This window comes from Centruroides sculpturatus, unplaced genomic scaffold, assembly GCF_000671375.1.
Source record: "Centruroides sculpturatus isolate CEXI.00-Female unplaced genomic scaffold, Cexi_2.0 scaffold410, whole genome shotgun sequence".
Classification (NCBI taxonomy): Eukaryota; Metazoa; Arthropoda; class Arachnida; order Scorpiones; family Buthidae; genus Centruroides; species Centruroides sculpturatus.
This window is the reverse complement of record NW_019384648.1, coordinates 590,731-608,818: the sequence shown is the minus strand read 5'-3', so window position 1 is coordinate 608,818 and position 18,088 is coordinate 590,731. Positions and strand designations below refer to the sequence as shown.

General features: G+C 31.9%; 3 protein-coding genes across 3 annotated transcripts in view; 2 read left to right on the top strand and 1 right to left on the bottom strand.

The window, feature by feature from the left end:
• Positions 1–4: 4 nt before the first annotated feature.
• On the bottom strand, positions 5–17,005 carry LOC111626238 (uncharacterized protein C10orf88-like). The gene is made up of 4 exons (XM_023369548.1): positions 16,707–17,005; positions 16,007–16,301; positions 15,394–15,929; positions 5–663 (listed from the first exon to the last, which is right to left on the bottom strand). Exons 1-4 carry the CDS (start codon positions 16,793–16,795, stop codon positions 465–467), a joined length of 1,119 nt encoding a protein of 372 aa, XP_023225316.1. The 5' UTR covers positions 16,796–17,005; the 3' UTR covers positions 5–464.
• Positions 4,548–7,115, top strand: LOC111626240 (tRNA pseudouridine synthase A-like). Its single transcript, XM_023369550.1, has 3 exons — positions 4,548–4,718; positions 4,835–4,954; positions 5,101–7,115. Exons 1-3 carry the CDS (start codon positions 4,620–4,622, stop codon positions 5,209–5,211), a joined length of 330 nt encoding a protein of 109 aa, XP_023225318.1. The 5' UTR covers positions 4,548–4,619; the 3' UTR covers positions 5,212–7,115.
• LOC111626239 (protein farnesyltransferase/geranylgeranyltransferase type-1 subunit alpha-like) overlaps positions 16,995–18,088 on the top strand; it is a 37,768-nt gene continuing 36,674 nt past the window's right edge. Inside the window, exon 1 of the mRNA XM_023369549.1 lies at positions 16,995–17,234. Within this exon, the coding sequence (XP_023225317.1) occupies positions 17,096–17,234 (139 nt within the window). The 5' untranslated portion in view covers positions 16,995–17,095. The remainder of the gene's footprint in view (positions 17,235–18,088) is intronic.

Below are 18,088 nucleotides of genomic sequence, written 5' to 3'. Positions count from 1 at the left end.
TTCATTTACTATGAATATAGGATGATCAAGATCAACTACAAGCAGTTCTTAGAGACTGAACCCCTTTCAATATAAATAAAAATGATTTAGATGTATCTTTTCTCATTGAAGAATGATGTTTTTTGATTATCTCTAGAACTTTAATTTACTTCTTTAAAAGGATCAGGTATAAGATCTATTTTTTGATTGATGCAAATCATCCTTCACAAATATTTAGCACACAAATCAATTTTCTTTATGGGTTAAAGTATGTACTTCCATAAGTCACATTTTACTGAATTGGAAATATTAAAATTAAAATTGTAATGTATATTTCTGTTAAATAGAAGCATTGATTTCTTGAAGTGATGAATGGAAAGAATTAACACAGAAAGAAAATTATTATAATTATACTGATATTCACAGCAAAATAAACTACTACAAACTTTACCAAGTTAATCCAAACTTTTCAATTGATGACCATCTCATCTAGAAACTCCATGAGGTTTGATAAAGGTTAAGATTTCATCAAGTTTGCAGAGAATCTTTTGTTCCAATTCTTGTAGTCGTTTCTCTGTTTTTTCCCAAAGTTTATTTTGAAATTGTTCTAATTGTTTTTCAATTTGTTCATTTGATTTTTCTATTAATTTTGAAATGGCTTCTAAATTTCTCTCTTCCAGCTGACTATAAAAAAAATAAAAAATTTATTAATTAGTAAAGTAAACTGTTGAAATACTAATTTTTAAATTATTGAAATTAAAATATAGTCTAATTTCCATATTAAAAAGTTCTGTAATGTGAATTTCTCTCTCTTCAACAACTTTTTCTATGGAATGTTGAAAAGATATTTTTTTTTTTACATTTAAAAAATGTTCCTGTATTAAAAAAAACTTATATTTTATATTGATAAACTTGAAAATTATATGAAATGCCGACTTGTTTCCACAAATATAATCAATTACTGCTTCGGCAGAGTACTTTTCTACTGAAGGACCTCCACGGTAGCCATACTTCCGAACCTGTTGAGTATTTTGGCATCATGACTATTACAGGAATTCATTTACAGTACCTTCGGGTACGGTAAATGGCTCTAGCTACATAGCATGTGAAGAATATACAGTATTACTTAGATGGATTACAGTGTTAATCTACTCAAAAACATTTATTAGCAACTAAAAACAGATGATGCAAAATAAAACTTAAAAACATTCAATAACATTAAGTTATTTTTAAAATTTGTAGAACGAGCAGAAACTACTGTAGTACCACTATCACTTGCATTGGTTCATAATTTGTCGTTTAGGAGATTGTATCAGTTATCACTACCATATCTGTTAAATTAGAATTGTTGAGTATGCTGAATGCAGCCAATATATGTAATATATGTCTACATATATGTCCAAGGATAGTTTCAATTAACAAGTCTTATACAGTCAAAGCTAAGAAAACTGCTTCCATCAGCAACAAAATTCTGGATGAAAATTTTATTTAAAATAAAGTTTGTCTATTTAAAGCAAAAAATAAAAATAAAACAATTATATGATTCATATATTTATGTGAAAAAATGATCAATAGATTATTTATTGGGCTGCAATATGAAAAAATTATAGACGTATAAATTCCCACTGTCGTCTGTCTTTCCTTAACCTCAAGAATGGAGTTAAATAGATGAAATCCAAGACTGGATATGGAAACCTTAGGGGCAAGAGGCCCCGATTAACTATATACGAACTTCTGATGCAAAGTTACCATAGTGATATTGGACCTACTCTTCCCCCCAACTGCGATCTTGTCGGTCCATATCCAATCCCTATACAAGTAGTTGTAAAAGTAATAAACAAGCGTAGACAAAGGATTATAAAAAGGGAGACAGTAGCTAAACAAGGGTAGACAGAGCCATTAAAAAAAAAGGGCAGGAAAAACGAGAGTCAGAGCAGAGGTGTGAGGTCAAGAGAGTGAGGAGAAGTGGACAAGGAAGGATAAGAAGAGTCTCATTATTACATAGGATTGAGTTTCTACCATATGCAATCAAGTGTGATTAAAGTGGTTTTTTTTTTGTGTGTGTGTTAAGATATTTGACTATTTTAATTCAGTATGACAAATTGGCGGGAGGGAATCTATTAATTCAGATAGGATTATCTACAGTCAGGCTATTTCAATTCAAAATTTTCCCCTGAAAGGTGTTAGATAGATGACTGGTATGATTCTTGTTAAAGGAAAAGTATGATGTACAGAAGCAAGACACTACAGTACTAATTTGAGGTGGAGAGCATATATCTTAAATGAAATAAATTAAAAATATGATAAAAAATTGCAGCCTGGCATTGTGACGATGTCACAATAAATATTTGCATGTTTATACTATATAAACTAGTAATTTTGGTTGATCGGTTAATTAATGAAAGATACTAACATATTTTTTAATATAGACTAGTATGCTATTCACACCAAGTGATATTAATAAGCAGTAAAACTCACTGTGTGCAGCGTTATTAAGTGTTTTTCATTTGAGCGTTTTCAACGAATGTATTTCCGTTGTCTTCAGGCGAATAAGATACTTTTATATTGAAAGTTCAAGAGAGGAATACATACAAATTTAAATAAAACGATTTTTTGAACAACATTCGATGTGAATCTGCTACAATTTTGAAATACGTGTGATGATATGAATGTGATGTAATACATCACATTCGTTTATTGAATATAGCATACTAGTCTATATTAAGAAATGGAAACTGTGAAAAACCTATTCTACAGCATACTAACATATTTACATCCTTCACAAGATTAAGCAACACAAATCAGAGATGAGGAATGATTTGACCCATACTACCATAATAAATTTTGGAGTCTGGAATGAGTTCAAGCCTTAATGCCTAAACCAGTAGAGTTATTATACAACTGCTACAGTAATTAGATTTGTAAACCTGGAAATTTTCCAATTAAAATGTACTTGTAGAACTGGTTCAAAAGCATACCAAAAGTTTGTCTTAATCCTAAATTTGTAATAATTTTTATGCATTAGTTAAAATTCATAAGATGCAGCCAGAAAGCAATCATTAATACTAAATATATTACAGTAAAATAATAATAATTAAGACAAACTTTTAATGTGTTTTTGAACCAGTTCTACACGTACATTTTAATTGGAAAATTTCCAGGTCTACAAAACTAATTACTGTTATAATAATAATAATAATAATAGATAACATATAATGATTATCTAAATTTAGAGTTAATGAAAATACTATTAAAAAATTTTTACCACAGCAAAATTACGAAATAAAGCAGAAATCTGAAAAAACAAGATGTGCAAATGATCTAACTAATTTTAATTAGATTCTGATTCCTTTTATTAAAAAAAAGAGTTTACAATTCTTATCAAGAAAAGCTGTACTGTCACTCATCAAGTTTAAAAAAAATAATTTTTAAATTGGTTCAATTTCATAGTTACAAAAGTTTGTTATATTGTTGCATTTTTAATGTGAAATTGACTTTTTCCATTATACTGCATATATTCAGAGTCATGATTCTTCTTCTTCTTCTAACTCCCTATTGTTCATAGAGCTTGCAGTTTTACCAATTACCATTTATTTGAAACGTAAACCTTCACAGTTGGCAAGAGGTATTTATATTGTCGTGGATAAATGAATCAAAACCACCTCTGCTCAGTCCATATTCTGATTTCTGATGGATCATAGTTCCCACGGGTTCTTTTTTTATTAACAACTCTAAATTTATGCAAATATAAATTTTAATAAATGACAAAACAAACAATTATCTTTTTCTGTAGGATCTCGGGAGTAGTATCGGGATTACCTAAATCTTTTATTTCGCCCTCAAATTTCTGTTAAAAACAAAACACGTCTTTCCTCTTTAAAAGATGTGTTCCACCACCCACTTCATGTTTTCATGCAGTTTTTTTTTTTTTTTTTTTGTTCTAAGCATACTCTTCTTCTTTAGAATGTGCATCCACCAAAAGTTCTAAATAAACAATTTGAATTTAAAATGTAATAAAGATGTTGTAGATTTTTTGGACTAATAAATAATAGGATTGTAAGTGGGCATTTCAATTTAATATATATATATATTAACTAGCGATTATTTATTGTGACATGGTTACAATGCTGGGCTGAAACTTTTCATTGCAATGTTCTCAATTCTTAGTGGAATATATTTTTAGAAAATAATATGTCATATAAAAATAAATATAGAAACATTCACTTTTGACAAAACATATTTTTTCATCTGAATGCTTATCAAATCTTATCATTGATACACGAGGATTCATATTTAGATTATTAATGGTATCTCTCTTCAGTATAACTGTACTTGTATCTAAAGAAAAATGCAGACAGAAAAAAATATTGTTTTGGATAAGAATGAGCTATTGTCTTTGGGAGTATGATGCATGCTTTTATCTCCATCCGTCATCTTACCTCCTTTTCAACAATACTTTACTTTCTAATTGAACTCTTATCTTACACTAAAAAAGATTACTAGATAATTAAAATTATTTTTAAAACCATATTTACTGTAACTAGATATAAAAAAACAATTATATTTGATTTTAGTGTGGGAAGCCATTTGTACAAGATGAAATAGAATTTGTCACCCTTAAAATAAAAGGACAAAGCTTTATGTTACATCAGATAAGAAAAATGATTGGTTTGGTAATTGCAATCATTAGGAATGTAACAGATGCCAATTGTCTGCAAAGATGTTGGAGTAACAATAGGGTAAGCTATTTTGATGATATCAATATTTACAAATTTAATTTGTTTTGTTTGCTTCTTCTATTATCCTGATATATTATGAGAAAAATTACTTCTTTAAATAATTATTTCTTTACTAGATTGACATTCCTATTGCTCCAAGCATTGGACTGATGTTGGAAGAAGTCTGTTATGAGAAATACAATAAAAAATATGGAAACGATGGAATACATCAACCTCTGTTATGGAAAGATTGCGAGGCATGTATAGTTTATTATTGTAAAAAAAAAGTTTTCTGATTATTGCTTTTATTATTATTTTTTCGCTTATTTTAATAAGCTTGTATCCTAAATTTTATTTTCACAGTTCATTTAATTGTTTAATTTGAAATCTTATTTGATTGTAGAAAGCAGTGAATGAATTTAAAGAGAAATTCATATACCCATCTATAGTTGAGGCAGAAAGAAATGAAAATTCGTATCCTTTACAAACTTATTTTTTTGTTATAATAATTTGAATGATTATTTTTATGCAAGTGTGTAAGTTAAAATAGTACAATAAAATTTGTAAAGGTAGGAGTTGCGTGGACTCTAAACTTCCTGGCTTAAGTAGGTTTTTAATCTTAGGCCAGAATAATAAAATGATCACTGCTTCAAAATATGAACATGCATTTTTTTAAAATCAAGTTTCAGTCTATACATAGCATTTATATTTATTAAAAGACCTAAAATATACATTCGTATCTAACAAGAATAGGTCATGATGTAGCCATTATAGATTTCAGTTATATTGTTTGTACGGATAAGCCTTGGTACGAACCATTATTCAGAAAAGCTTCTCAAATGTTTTCACAAAAATCAAAGTTAAAAAATCCTGAATGACTTGTTGTGCAGAACATATTAGTGAAGAACACGTGACTTGGTAGGAGTGTACCTTACATGTGTTTGCAAGATTGTGTCTCAATGAGCAAGTTTTTTCAAATCAGTTCAATTTTTACAGAAAATCATTTTATATCACCTTGGTTTATATATTTGTCTATTCGTTTTCTGTTAAAAATGTGCATTTTCTATCTTTGAAAATTCCTTTTTGGAATTGCCGTCTATTAAAAATAAATCAGTACAGTGAGATCCCATTAACATGACATCCGGTATGCTGGCACATCCAGCTCCGTCTTTGGGGGATCGATGCACTGGGTATTCGTCTGTATTTAAATGCAATTAGGTAGCAAGTTAATTAAGACTAAAAATAGTAATAAAATTAATTAATAATTAAATCTCTGGCCTTTACACCAAAATTAAAAATAAAATTAATTGATTTGATTTTAATTGTAATTAATTAATCAAAACATAATATTTTGGAAAGTGTGGATAAAGTACTTGTTGTCTATCTTGATTGATTTGGTTATATTTCATCTTGGCAGTAAGGGTTAAGTCTCTATCTATAGCACTTATAAAGTGTTAGTTTCAGTTTTAGTTGATGATGGCGGAACATTTTGTTTTTAATATATGTAATAATAATAAATATAGATATAAATAAAAGTGTACAAAACACATAGTAAGATTAGAGTGTTCTTGTTTCAAACCAACCGAAGGTAGGAATAGTCTGGAAAAATAGAAATGGCATGTTAAATAATAGTAAAAGGTGGATTTGTCCTGTTTTACAGACAAAGATATATAAAATTGTGTCAGGGAATTGAAAAAAAACTGGAAAAAATTTCATTGTCCAATAAGTTGGCATATTCAATAACCCAGCACCACATCAGTCCCGACGATACCGGGTTAATGGAATGTCACTGTATTTTACATTTAAAGGCTCGTGTCAAATAAGTTGCAAGTGCCAAGATACTGTTTCCAGAAAAATGAAAAACCCCTAAATTGTACTGGAGCAGTTGAAACAATGATTTCAGTTAAAAGTATAGGAATAATGCTGCAAAAAATTGGATCATTTTCATTGTGAGATACTTTGAAAAATATTTAACTAAATATCATCAAAAGAAAATCTGACAATATTTTGGTTATGATTTTTGAAATGCAGTTAGTTTATTTATTTTATTTTGCATTATTATCCCTTATTTATCTAATTGTTAAACAAAATTACAAAACAAACTTAATATATTAAGAAATACAATATAGGCTAGAGTCTTAATGGAAAGTAAAAAGATTATATACAGTTTTTAATCATTATAAAATAATTTCAAGTGAAATTTTTTAAAAACAAATATAAGATATAGAAATATAGGTATTGGGTCATTGCAAAAGAAATGGCCGTTTTTTAAAATTTAAAACTTTTCGGCCTTGTAGTTCAATTTTTTTTTCCACATGAACAGTGCTGTATGTTTGCAATTGGAAGAGTGCACATGTAATTTGTGAACTTAAAAATGCAATCTCATTTATATTGCAAGTTCTACATGTTTAAAAGTACTTTTTCTGACGGCATNTGGCTTTTTTTTTTTAATTTTAAGAATCATTTTAACTTTTTTCTTTACTTGTTTTTGTTATAAATCACTTTTACACTAAAGTCAATTATTTTAATTAATAAAGATATTGGTCTCATACATATAATTTGTAATAATTTCCTGTTCCGAGATTCCCACCTTGATGTGATGAGCAGACCTGCATGCCCTTTAGACCCTGTGAGCTATGTCAGCAGCAGCTTTATTACCAGCAGAAATACCAACGCTAAAGTATTCCTGTCGAACAGGAAGCCAGGACTAAAAGTAGCCAGGAGCCAGACTAAAGTAGGATCGCTAGTCCTCAAGTTGGGGCTATTGTGCATGGGGCTAATAATACCCTACCATGTAGAAACTCTCTCTTGTTAAATAGAAAGTAAAAGAAAAGAAAAGCAGGGTCTGGGAATGATGGAATTCATGACTTCGAGAGTCCCTCACCAACCAGGAATTGATAGGACCAGAACAGGCTGATGAGGAAAAGAAAGTGGAAGTGTGAATGTCGCTTGGGTGTGTGGAATGTAAGAGCAAGAGCAAGTTGCTCTTGCTATTACATTCCTCTTTCATTAGAGGCTTGGGGCTGTCAAGTTTAGGGAGTTTTAGGTAGGATACCTGATTTAGACTTTAGGGAAGTCAGATATGTAAGGCATTACGGTAAGAGTCACTCCGAAGTCCAGGAATGATCCTCTCAGGAGGATGAATGCAAAATCAATTAAACCAACTCAAGAATAAAAATGAAAATTTATTACGAAAAAAATCTAAACATAACATTTAAAATTAAGTTTTAAATTAATATTAAATACAAAGTCTGTCCTCAGAAGTTAGCCTATTTCTATAGTAGTAAAATGGGGTACCTAGAGGAGGGTTATCCAAAACTTTGCGACTCACAACATACCAGGAAAAGAGTTGTCTTTTCATAAAATATCTTCTGTATTCTTTTCCATTCTTTTGCACTTTATCTCTTTCCTTCCTTATCTCTCTCTTTTTGCTGACTCTTATTTCCTCCAGATTTAACAGTCTCATCTAGTGAGGCCCTCTTTTCTAAGAGTTGACTCTCTTTCTGGATGTTGTGTTCATTCTCTTCTTTTCCCTCTCTATTTCTTCATTTTCTCCCTGATTCTCTGTCTTTCTCTGTCACTTTCTCTTTTTCTCTCTTTCTGCAGGATTTTTGTCATTCCCTTTGTTTTATTCTTTTTTCTGACCAATCATGATTTTATTCTAGAGGAAGTTCAGATATTGAAAGATAAGCATAATTGGTTATTCATTAGTCCTCCTCCTCTCTTGTCTGTTATGAATTGATATGGATAGAGTAACATCTGTTACTTAACACTATTGAAAAAGGGAGAAATGACAGTCATCCCCTTTGTCTTTTCCTCTGAATGTTTTGAAATTTATAACAATTAATTGATAATTTTTTTATTCTAATTTGCTTCTTTTAGTTATTTTTAATCGGTATTGCTAAAAATTTAGAAGAGAAAATGAGTGCAGAAATGTTAAAATACAGAGGGAGAAATGTGGAAGAATGGATGCTCCAATTTTGCAACTTATGTTGAGATTAGGACATGGTACCATATGATTGGAGGAATGTGGTGATTGTACCAATATACAAAGAAAAAGGTGAAAGGATAGACTGCAAGAACTTCTATGATATAAGGTTGCAGAGCATACATAGAAAAGTATTTGCACAAGTGTAGGTTGATAGAGTTGAGAAGCTGACTGCAAAGCAAATATGGAAAGTGCAATTCGGATTTATGAAAGTGAAGAGGGTTTGTGAACCAAATCTTTGCATTGCAAATGATTGTGGAGAAATGTTTGAACATGGATAAAAAAAGTTTTGCAGTGTTTGTTGATTTATAAAAAGCATATGATAGAGTGAATAGGGAGAAATTGTGGCAGCATTATGTGATTATAGAGTGAGAGATAGGGAGAAACTATTTAAAGGTTTGAGAAAAATGTATGAAAACAGCAAAGCATGTAAATGCCTAGTTGGCAAAGTGTCTGAGTGATTCATGATTGAGGACGTTATAAGACAGGAAATAAATCAAGCAAACAAATACGGTGTGAGGCTCTGGATAGGTCTGAACCCTCACTAAAATTTGTGTTAAAATAATTTTGTTTTAAAGAAAAAATATAGTAGTTAGAAATAGATTTTTATTTTATGAAAATGCGATGATAACTTTTAAATAATAGAAGAATGTAAGTCTCTGGTTGGAGATCAAATTAAACGTCGATTTTGACTTCTCCCGCACCCCCAAAAGGTTTTGAATTGTCATCAGGTGACAAGAAGAGACCAATCAGAAAGTGGAATCTGAGGAAAACGGATAAAACCCTGGAAATTCAAGGACGCGACAGCTTCTTCTCCCGAAAGTTCCAAGTGACGGATCTATTGTTATGTGTGTGTGTCTCACGCTTATCTTCGTTTCCATCTCCCGACCTTGGATTGACAACTTTCCATCAACGGAAGTCAACTGCATCGTCCTGGAGTCGTTGAGACGTGATGGAATTGTTCATTTGCGAACAAGGGATACTCCTTCAAAATGGGACTATCTTCGAAAGGAGAGGAAGACTCAGAGACCGCAGCCGCCACAGAACTTCCAAGATCGCGGAAATCTTGCAAGCTTCTTTCGTGTTTAATAAACGGGTTGTGTTGTTGTAAACGAGACATCTATCTCTGATTCAACTGCTTCCACATGTCGTTGATTGTTACCGCTTGCATTCCAGACGGCAAGGGAGACAATGACAATATAGATCACATATTATCATTCATTGAGTTTTTTGAAATTCCCCCCTCAGCCTCCACAACAGCCCATTGTGCACAAATTGAGATCCCCAACGCTAGCCATTGAGAAGGGTTTACACAACCATTTAAAAGAATATAATTACACCATTTCGAATATTCATGAACTCATTGCTAAATTAGAAAGTATTGCTTTAACAGATCACGAATATATTACAGTCCTAGACTTTGAAGCAATGTATCCTTCCATTAAACTGGAACTGTGCTTCTGTGCCCTTAGAGATTTCCTTTTTCAGACAGTACCATCCAGGTCCAAGCACCACAAACATATTTTAGAGTTAGCCCTCAATTTTTACTTTCAACAAGCAAATCTATCTTCAAAAAAGAGGGGTTCTAATGGGTAGCCCCCTATCTGGAGACCTCTGTGAATTAGTAGTTAGAAAATTAGAGAGCCAAATCCTAGAAAACTTCAGCTCAGAATTCATATTATACATGTGTTATGTTGATGACATTCTTATTATCTGGAGATCTAAGCCAGATATAGATACAGTATTGCAGACTATTAATAACAATCTGTTTGGGCTTATGTTAAAATTAGATCAAGGAGGTGATAAGACGGCTCATTTCCTTGATCTCCAGATACATCTGGGAAATGGTTGTATAACTACAAAAGTATACCATAAGCCTAACCTACAATCTTTCTTTATCCCCTCAACATCCAACGACCATATATTTATAAAATAGCAGCATACAGAGCTCTGATCCGAAGAGCTTTTACCCATTCCTCTAACATCAAGGACGCATTACAAGAAATACAACACATTAAACACATGGCCATAGCCCACGGTTACAGCAGTAAGTTAATAGAAGAGCTAGCTCACAAAATACAAGGCAACCTAGAAACAGAAGCCGTAAATGCCAGATCTCCAGAACAGCAAAGAAAATGCATAGTAGTTGATTTTGACCCTAGAATGAGCCAAACTTATAAAATCATAGTCAAGAAGGTCAAAGCAGAAAGGTTAGCAAAAAGGATAACAGAACGTAAGTATGATATGCAGAATAAGTTAGTACTACCCTAGCCCAATATGCAAGCGAGCCAGGCATAACAGCTAAATGGGAAGAAGCTAAGATTATAATTCCAATACTCAATAACAGCAAGCTAAGAACAATAGAAACACTGAAAATCTTTGTGAAATCACTCAAAGAAAATTGCATTAACAGCAGAGATGCAGACTTGCTATCTATGGCTAGGCAACCTCCTAAAGGAAGTGGGCTAACCCATCTATCTCATGCGAAATGTGACATCGCAATCCTACAAATTTATAAATATTTTAATCCTATCAACAATAGTCATTTTCTGTAATTTGTTATCCATTTATATATTTATTAATTAATTGTGTTTTAATAATTTTTGTAAAAACATTGACATCATAGGAATGAAAACATATTAATGTATAACTCTAATTTGTTATCCATTTACATTTATTAATTAATTGTGTTTAAATTTTTTCTATTTCTGTGTATATTTAATGATTGTAATTTAAAAGAAATTTTTTAAAAGAAAAGAAAATACTTTTTTGTAAAAACAATGATGTCATCAGACGTTCCAATATCGTTGAACCTGAGGAAGGCCGTTAAATATAGCCAAAAACATTAGTTTGATTAAAGAAATTACTAGAAAAAGTGTCAAAGGTTTTATATTACTTATTTACAGAAGTTGTAGCTTTCCGTGAATAGAATTGAAAAGTTTTAGGTTTGTTTTTTCATACTTCTAGGTATCAACATCAGATATAAATACAGTACTTCAAATCTTGCATCTAAGTACATTATTTCATATCTCATGGCAAAATCTAAGATTAAACACTCATTAATGATTTTTTGATTACTCTGAATACTGATTATTCATCACATTACTGCATCACATTACATATATTAAATTCACTGTTTATTTTCATTGTTATGTCATTCAGTCATCATCATTTCCATTTTTCTACTATATAACATTATTATTTTTCTGAAATCATCTGGCCCGTAGGTATGTTCATAATTCTTAGCTTCTGTACAATTCAGCTTTTCTACAGATGAGAAAAACTCCCCATTATGAATACCTCTTATACTAACAAAGTAAAATTTGTCAGATCTTTCAAAAAAATTTGGGATTACTCCTTACTTAAGTAACAATATAGCATTGTCCTCAAAAAATAATTCCAAAAATATTAATCACAAAGTTCACTTTAACTTCAGCACTGGAGTAAAATCCTCTCTTCCCTGAACCTGTTACCAGCGTGCGTAATGCATTTAAGAAAAGACCCTCCAGATCACACCAGACTTCCTGGTGTTTATTCCATCCCTCTGAAAGACAACAGGTGGAGCAAAGACTTATTATACATTAGTTCTACCTAGCATTCCCTAAGTACCCATATAAGAGAACATCGAACGGCTATCCAACATGCGCGGTTCACCACTACACTTGCTACGTATGTATCTAATCTGGATGTCGAGGTGCAGTTTGATAGAGCTACGATCATCGTCAGCACACCCCACCAGGACCACCTTAAATGGCTAGAATCCATAACCATTTATAAAGCCAGCCAAGTAGCCATGTGTGTCAAACGAAAGGAGGAGCTAAATCTGTCGCTGGCTTGGCAGTCCCTTTTAGATGCTGACCTGCAGTCCCTTTTAGATGCTCCATCAGCTCACGACCACACATATCAAGTGAAACTGACTTTGTCTAAATGACATTCGATCCTGTCGCTCCACACGCTTCGTTCTAAAGTATTCCTAAGCTAGTTGACCTGAGGAAGAACTGCAAGATAGTTCGAAAATGTTTGTCACCCGCTGTATATTTCCAAAAATACTAATATTAATTCTGAAAAGCTTCATTTTTTATAAATAATAATAATATTAAAACAACAATAATGAATCATCATCATCACATTTTTTAAATATAAAAACTAGATACATGTGCAATATTTATATTAGTTCAAAATATTAAATTTTCTGATGATCATATTTCGTTAATGAAATGCATTATCAGATATTAAGGTAATAGTAAGGTAAGTACATAATATTTTACCATATATTAATATATATGGTAAAATATATATTACAAAAATAAATTATTAACATAATTAATTAAAACATCATTCCCCATAAGTCAAAATTTCCTATAACTTGGAATTATTGATAAAATATTGACAATTTCAAATCTGTTACATAATAAACAACCAAGCAACAATAAACAAATGTGTTGATCCTCAATGAACAGTTCTAAAAAGACAATATGTTGCCTTTTGATGGTGCTGCTTGGACACAACTGCACTTCCGACATATAAAACTGCATACAACAATATGTTGGGATAAAGCACATTATAAGAGTCTGAAATTACGTAACTTGGACTTACTTAAGTCAACATATAACTGTACACTAAAATCTTAACCTTATAATGTTTAATTTAATATTGAAATTTTTGTTATTTTTTTCATTTGTGAAACTCCGAAAATAAATTTTCAGTTCATTCCTAACAATTATTGTATATTATAAATTGTGTTTTTAGTAGTTGAAATGTAGTTATATCAAAATCATTTGCACCAATATAAAAAGTTAAAGTTAAGATTTCTAAGAAAATTCTATTTTTATATTGCAAAAATATAACATTTTCAGAAATCTATTTAAATCACTGCCTTCATGAATATCTACACCTCATAATTACATTTCAATATTTTAGTAATTATTTAATCAATGCAGTGCGCTGACCAGCTACTCCACCTGGACCTCTGAGCGATTCTTCCCTTCCAGACACATTTAAACTTTAGACATAACCATCCAATCACCAATGGCATCGACTGAGGACGTATTCAACGTCCACTGGTAAGCCCACTGCATGGTAAGCAGAGGTTGTCTGTTCGACTCCCGTTCTGGGCCGATTCTTTTCTTCCAGACGATTATAAATTATATTAAAATTATAAAGGAACTTGATGGAAAATTTGCAATGTGTCTTTAGAATAAAACACAATACTAGTGTTTATTATGCCACAAATTAAAATTATAGTTACTACTTTCAATAAGAGAGGGCACCTAACATCTACCTCTAATTTCTAATTATTAATTGTAGCTTCATATTGTCCGATTAATTTGGCTGATGGTTGGATGATTATTAATACATCGGGTTCTTGAGATGTTTATATATTTAATCATTGTACAATATTAATTCTGCTCGTTACAAATGCATTACTAATTATCAGTACAGATCATTACAGGGGTAAATGAAGCTGTATCTCCAAACCCCATGTCAAAAAAAAATCAATTAAATAGTACTATAGTTAATATTACAGTAGTATTTTTTTTTTAATCATTGTAATATTTCGCCACCTTTATTTACTTTCCTGGCTGTTTTTACATTTTGGACTCCTTTAGTGTCAAAAACATAAAAAATCTGGGCAGTCCAAAAGTGTAAAAGATTTCCGTAGAAAATTGTATGTGCATGTGTGTGTATTTTGCAATATATCCGAGGACTGAATGAACCAAAAATTTTGGAATTCTGTGCAGCCATTTTTCTATATATGGGTCATTGATGCTATTAAATTTTGGTAGTTAAAAGTCAAGGAGGAGATAGAGTTGTGTCATATCTCAAGTGGAGTCAGACTTAATGAAAGTTATATTTGTTATTAGCATTTACAATTTCTTTAAAAACTCACTCCTACCTCAAAAATAAGCCTTTTGCCTTTATATAATAATTAAACATAAAAGTTATTTTCTAATAAAATCTCATAACAGATGGGGCTACACGTAACTTTAACTTTGTATATTATGATCGATAGGAAAGTTGTGCAAAAGCCCTCGCCAGGTTTTCTTTAGCTATAATAAGTATATGTTGTGGCAAATGTTTTTAACAAACTTTTTTGATGGGGACCTTCAAATTATTTTTGGCTGCAGATTTCCAGAAAGCACGATTCATCACTGTTAAAAAAAAATCGCATGCAATGAATGTAATTTTTATTTTTTCAGTTTTGACTCCTCTGCTCTGTTGGCATTAAGAAAGCTTTTTTTCCCATGTCTGTCATGGACAGGTTTTGGTTTCTTGGGATAAAATAATGCAGCACGAGGGTGATTTGCAAACCAGTCGCCTTCCGAGAAAGCTTTCTATGGGAAACTAGTCCCTATTTTGGTGTTAGATACACGAAGATAACTTAGAAAACTCTATACGGTCAGTCCTTTGATCAGGAGTGTCACTGGTGGGCTGCTGGGTTCAGCCATGCTTACAATGAGATTGGCTGGGTAGTGAAAGACGGGACGATATATCTGAGACAGATTGCCTATGAAAATTTTCCGAGGTTTGCTTGAATTCAATCCTAGGTTCCTAAGAGTGATAGGCTGATGCCTTAACTGCTTCAGCCATCTAGCCATTCCATTATGTGATTTATTAAATGTTTGAAATATATTGCCATTCAATAATCATTACAACAATATTGGTAATTGCAATTTTTAAAGGAAGTATTAAACATTCAATTATTACCTGATTAAAATATCTTGTCTATTTTTCTCTTGCACCAAATTTTCTTCTGTTGTGGTTTCTTGCTTTAAATTATTTATATTAGCTGCAACATTTCCTTCTAAATTGCTGTTAGCATCTAAAATTTTTTCTCTGTTATCATTTAGATTGTCATTCAATTCCTCTGTATGTGCAGATTTTTTGAAAAGATTCTGTTTTCTCCAATCGCCATGATCAGAACTTCTGGAACTCGGTATACTATCTCCAATAAATTCTCTCTCGTTCGGAGATTTCGGCGTCACATTAAACATATTTAACATCTGAAACATGGGAGCGAGAGTCGAATAATCTACGTTTCCGAGATTCTGCGCCGACTGATAATTCCCAACCATCTGTTTAAACGCTTCCGCTCTCTCGCTTAATTTCGATCCCATATTACCGAGACGAAAGTTGACGTTTTCGAGCGGTATCTTACTACCAATCTGCGGCGCAATCATCGGATGAAGGATGACTCTCACTCCGTATAACCACATGGACTTCTTAGATTTTAATGACGTGAACTAAATATAAAGTAAAAAAATTGAATTAGAAATTCTAAATTAACACTAACACTTTATAAAGAAAAAAATAGTCTTACTTTAAGAGAACAAACAGTTAAAGCCTTGTCAAATATGATTTCGGTTCTGAAAACGGCCATATCGTCCACTTCCTCGATGAGATCGCTCCTACAGGTTTTTAAATATTCGCCGTGATGACCGAACACCTCAATTATTCGTGCTTCGGAGAGTATAGAAATGTTTTTCATTTCGAAATTCTCGGGACAAGTCAACAATAACTGACAAGCGGGAGAAGCAAACAAGCCGGAAGCATCATCATCCATTGGTTCTAGCATGATGCAGTTTTCAACTTGGACTGCATCTTCCACATCAGAACTAAAAATGAGAATTATATATTTAAAATTTTAATATTAAATTTGAAAAATAGTTAGTTTTAGGTCATTTATTTAAAACACTAGCCTATACAAGTCGACCCCCTATAACACTGTTGATGATTCCGTTTTATACGAATTCCGTGTTGTAAGAGTCACTTAGATTTTACAAATACGCGTGCCGGGCTGTGAACAGCTCACGTATTTGTAAAATCTAAGTGACTCTTACAACACGGAATTCGTATAAAACGGAATCATCAACAGTGTTATAGGGGGTCGACTGTACAATACAAATAACTTTTAGTAACATATTTTTAAACGAGTTAAATGAAATTAATGGATAAATGACATTTTCAGGTGTAATTTAATGAGAAATTACACTCTAAAAATGAAAAAAAAACAACAATACCTTTGGTTACCCAAACACCATTGAACACAATCTTTTATATTTTTATTCTCTTTGGCCCTCCAATTACTTTGAACCACTCCACAATCCATTATAAATCTTAATAATATAATTTAAATTCCTCCCAAAAAACAGTTTAAAGAATGTCTTTAGACCGTAAAGAATTCGTCCTATCTATTTTAGAATCCGTTTTTAAACCGCGGAGAAAATTTCGTATTTTGCATCTCCTTTTATAGAATTAGACGAATTTCCGTCCGTTTGTTCCGTTTCGACTTTTACCGTTACCCGAAGTACATGTGCTTCTAGTCGCCATTTTCTCCCGGTCGATCGAGAAACGGAGTAATTTATTCGCTTTACGAGAAAGAAACAAAGCGAGTTCCGTCGTTATTTACATGGATAGCAACAGCGATGATATTCAAGACGATTGCGAATGGATAAAATATAGGGATAGAGCCGAATGGAAAGACGTCGAGCCAATTGAACAGAATGATGGACCTCATCCGATTGTACAGATAAATTATTCAGAAAAATGTAGTGTTTTTATTATTATAAATTATTATCTTTAATTTATAAGTGAAAATTTATGAATTAATTAATAGTCTAGCCTGTTATCTATTGAATTTTCACTGTCTTGTTTAAAAACACATGTTTATTCATATAATTATAATATAATTATCTGAACAATGTAATTATTTTGTTAATACAGTAGAACCTCGAAAACTCGGCCTAATGTGGACCGAAGGGTGGCCGAGTTTGTGAAAATGCCGGGTTATCGGGAATGGGGTTAAAAAAATTAAGTACGAGTGTTTCCTCAGAAAATACTGTACTGTACTTGTATGTACTGTTTACTTGAGAATATAACAGAGAATAAACTGCCCAAATACCCTTAAACAAAGGAAAAGTACGTCCTTTATGAAGGCATAGAGCCTTTACTACATGAAAATGAAAATTAATGAATACACTGTGTACAGTAATTTACCTGATAAGACAGACCTCAGAAAAATACTTTATGAGAGCATTTATACTTTTATAAAGCTGTCTATAATGAAAATTAATTAACTAAGGATTTTTTTGCCCTGCCAGGGTGTGCCCGAGTTATCCGGAGTGCCGGGTTATCGAGAGCCGAGTTTTCGAGGTTCTACTGTAATAGTAACATACAAAGAACATATGCATTGGGAGGATTTTGATGCAGACAAACATCTATATTGTATTTGTAGAAAAAGTACACTTTGATAATCGGTATAGCTTCCTTTGGCCTTTAAAACCTTCCTAATGCCATCCGGCGTAGAGTTAATAATGATCGTGCAATGTTATTTTGTTCCGCTCGTCCTGTACGTGTTCCCGTAATTGGTGGATGCTTTCGGGTGGAGATTCGTAGTCGGACG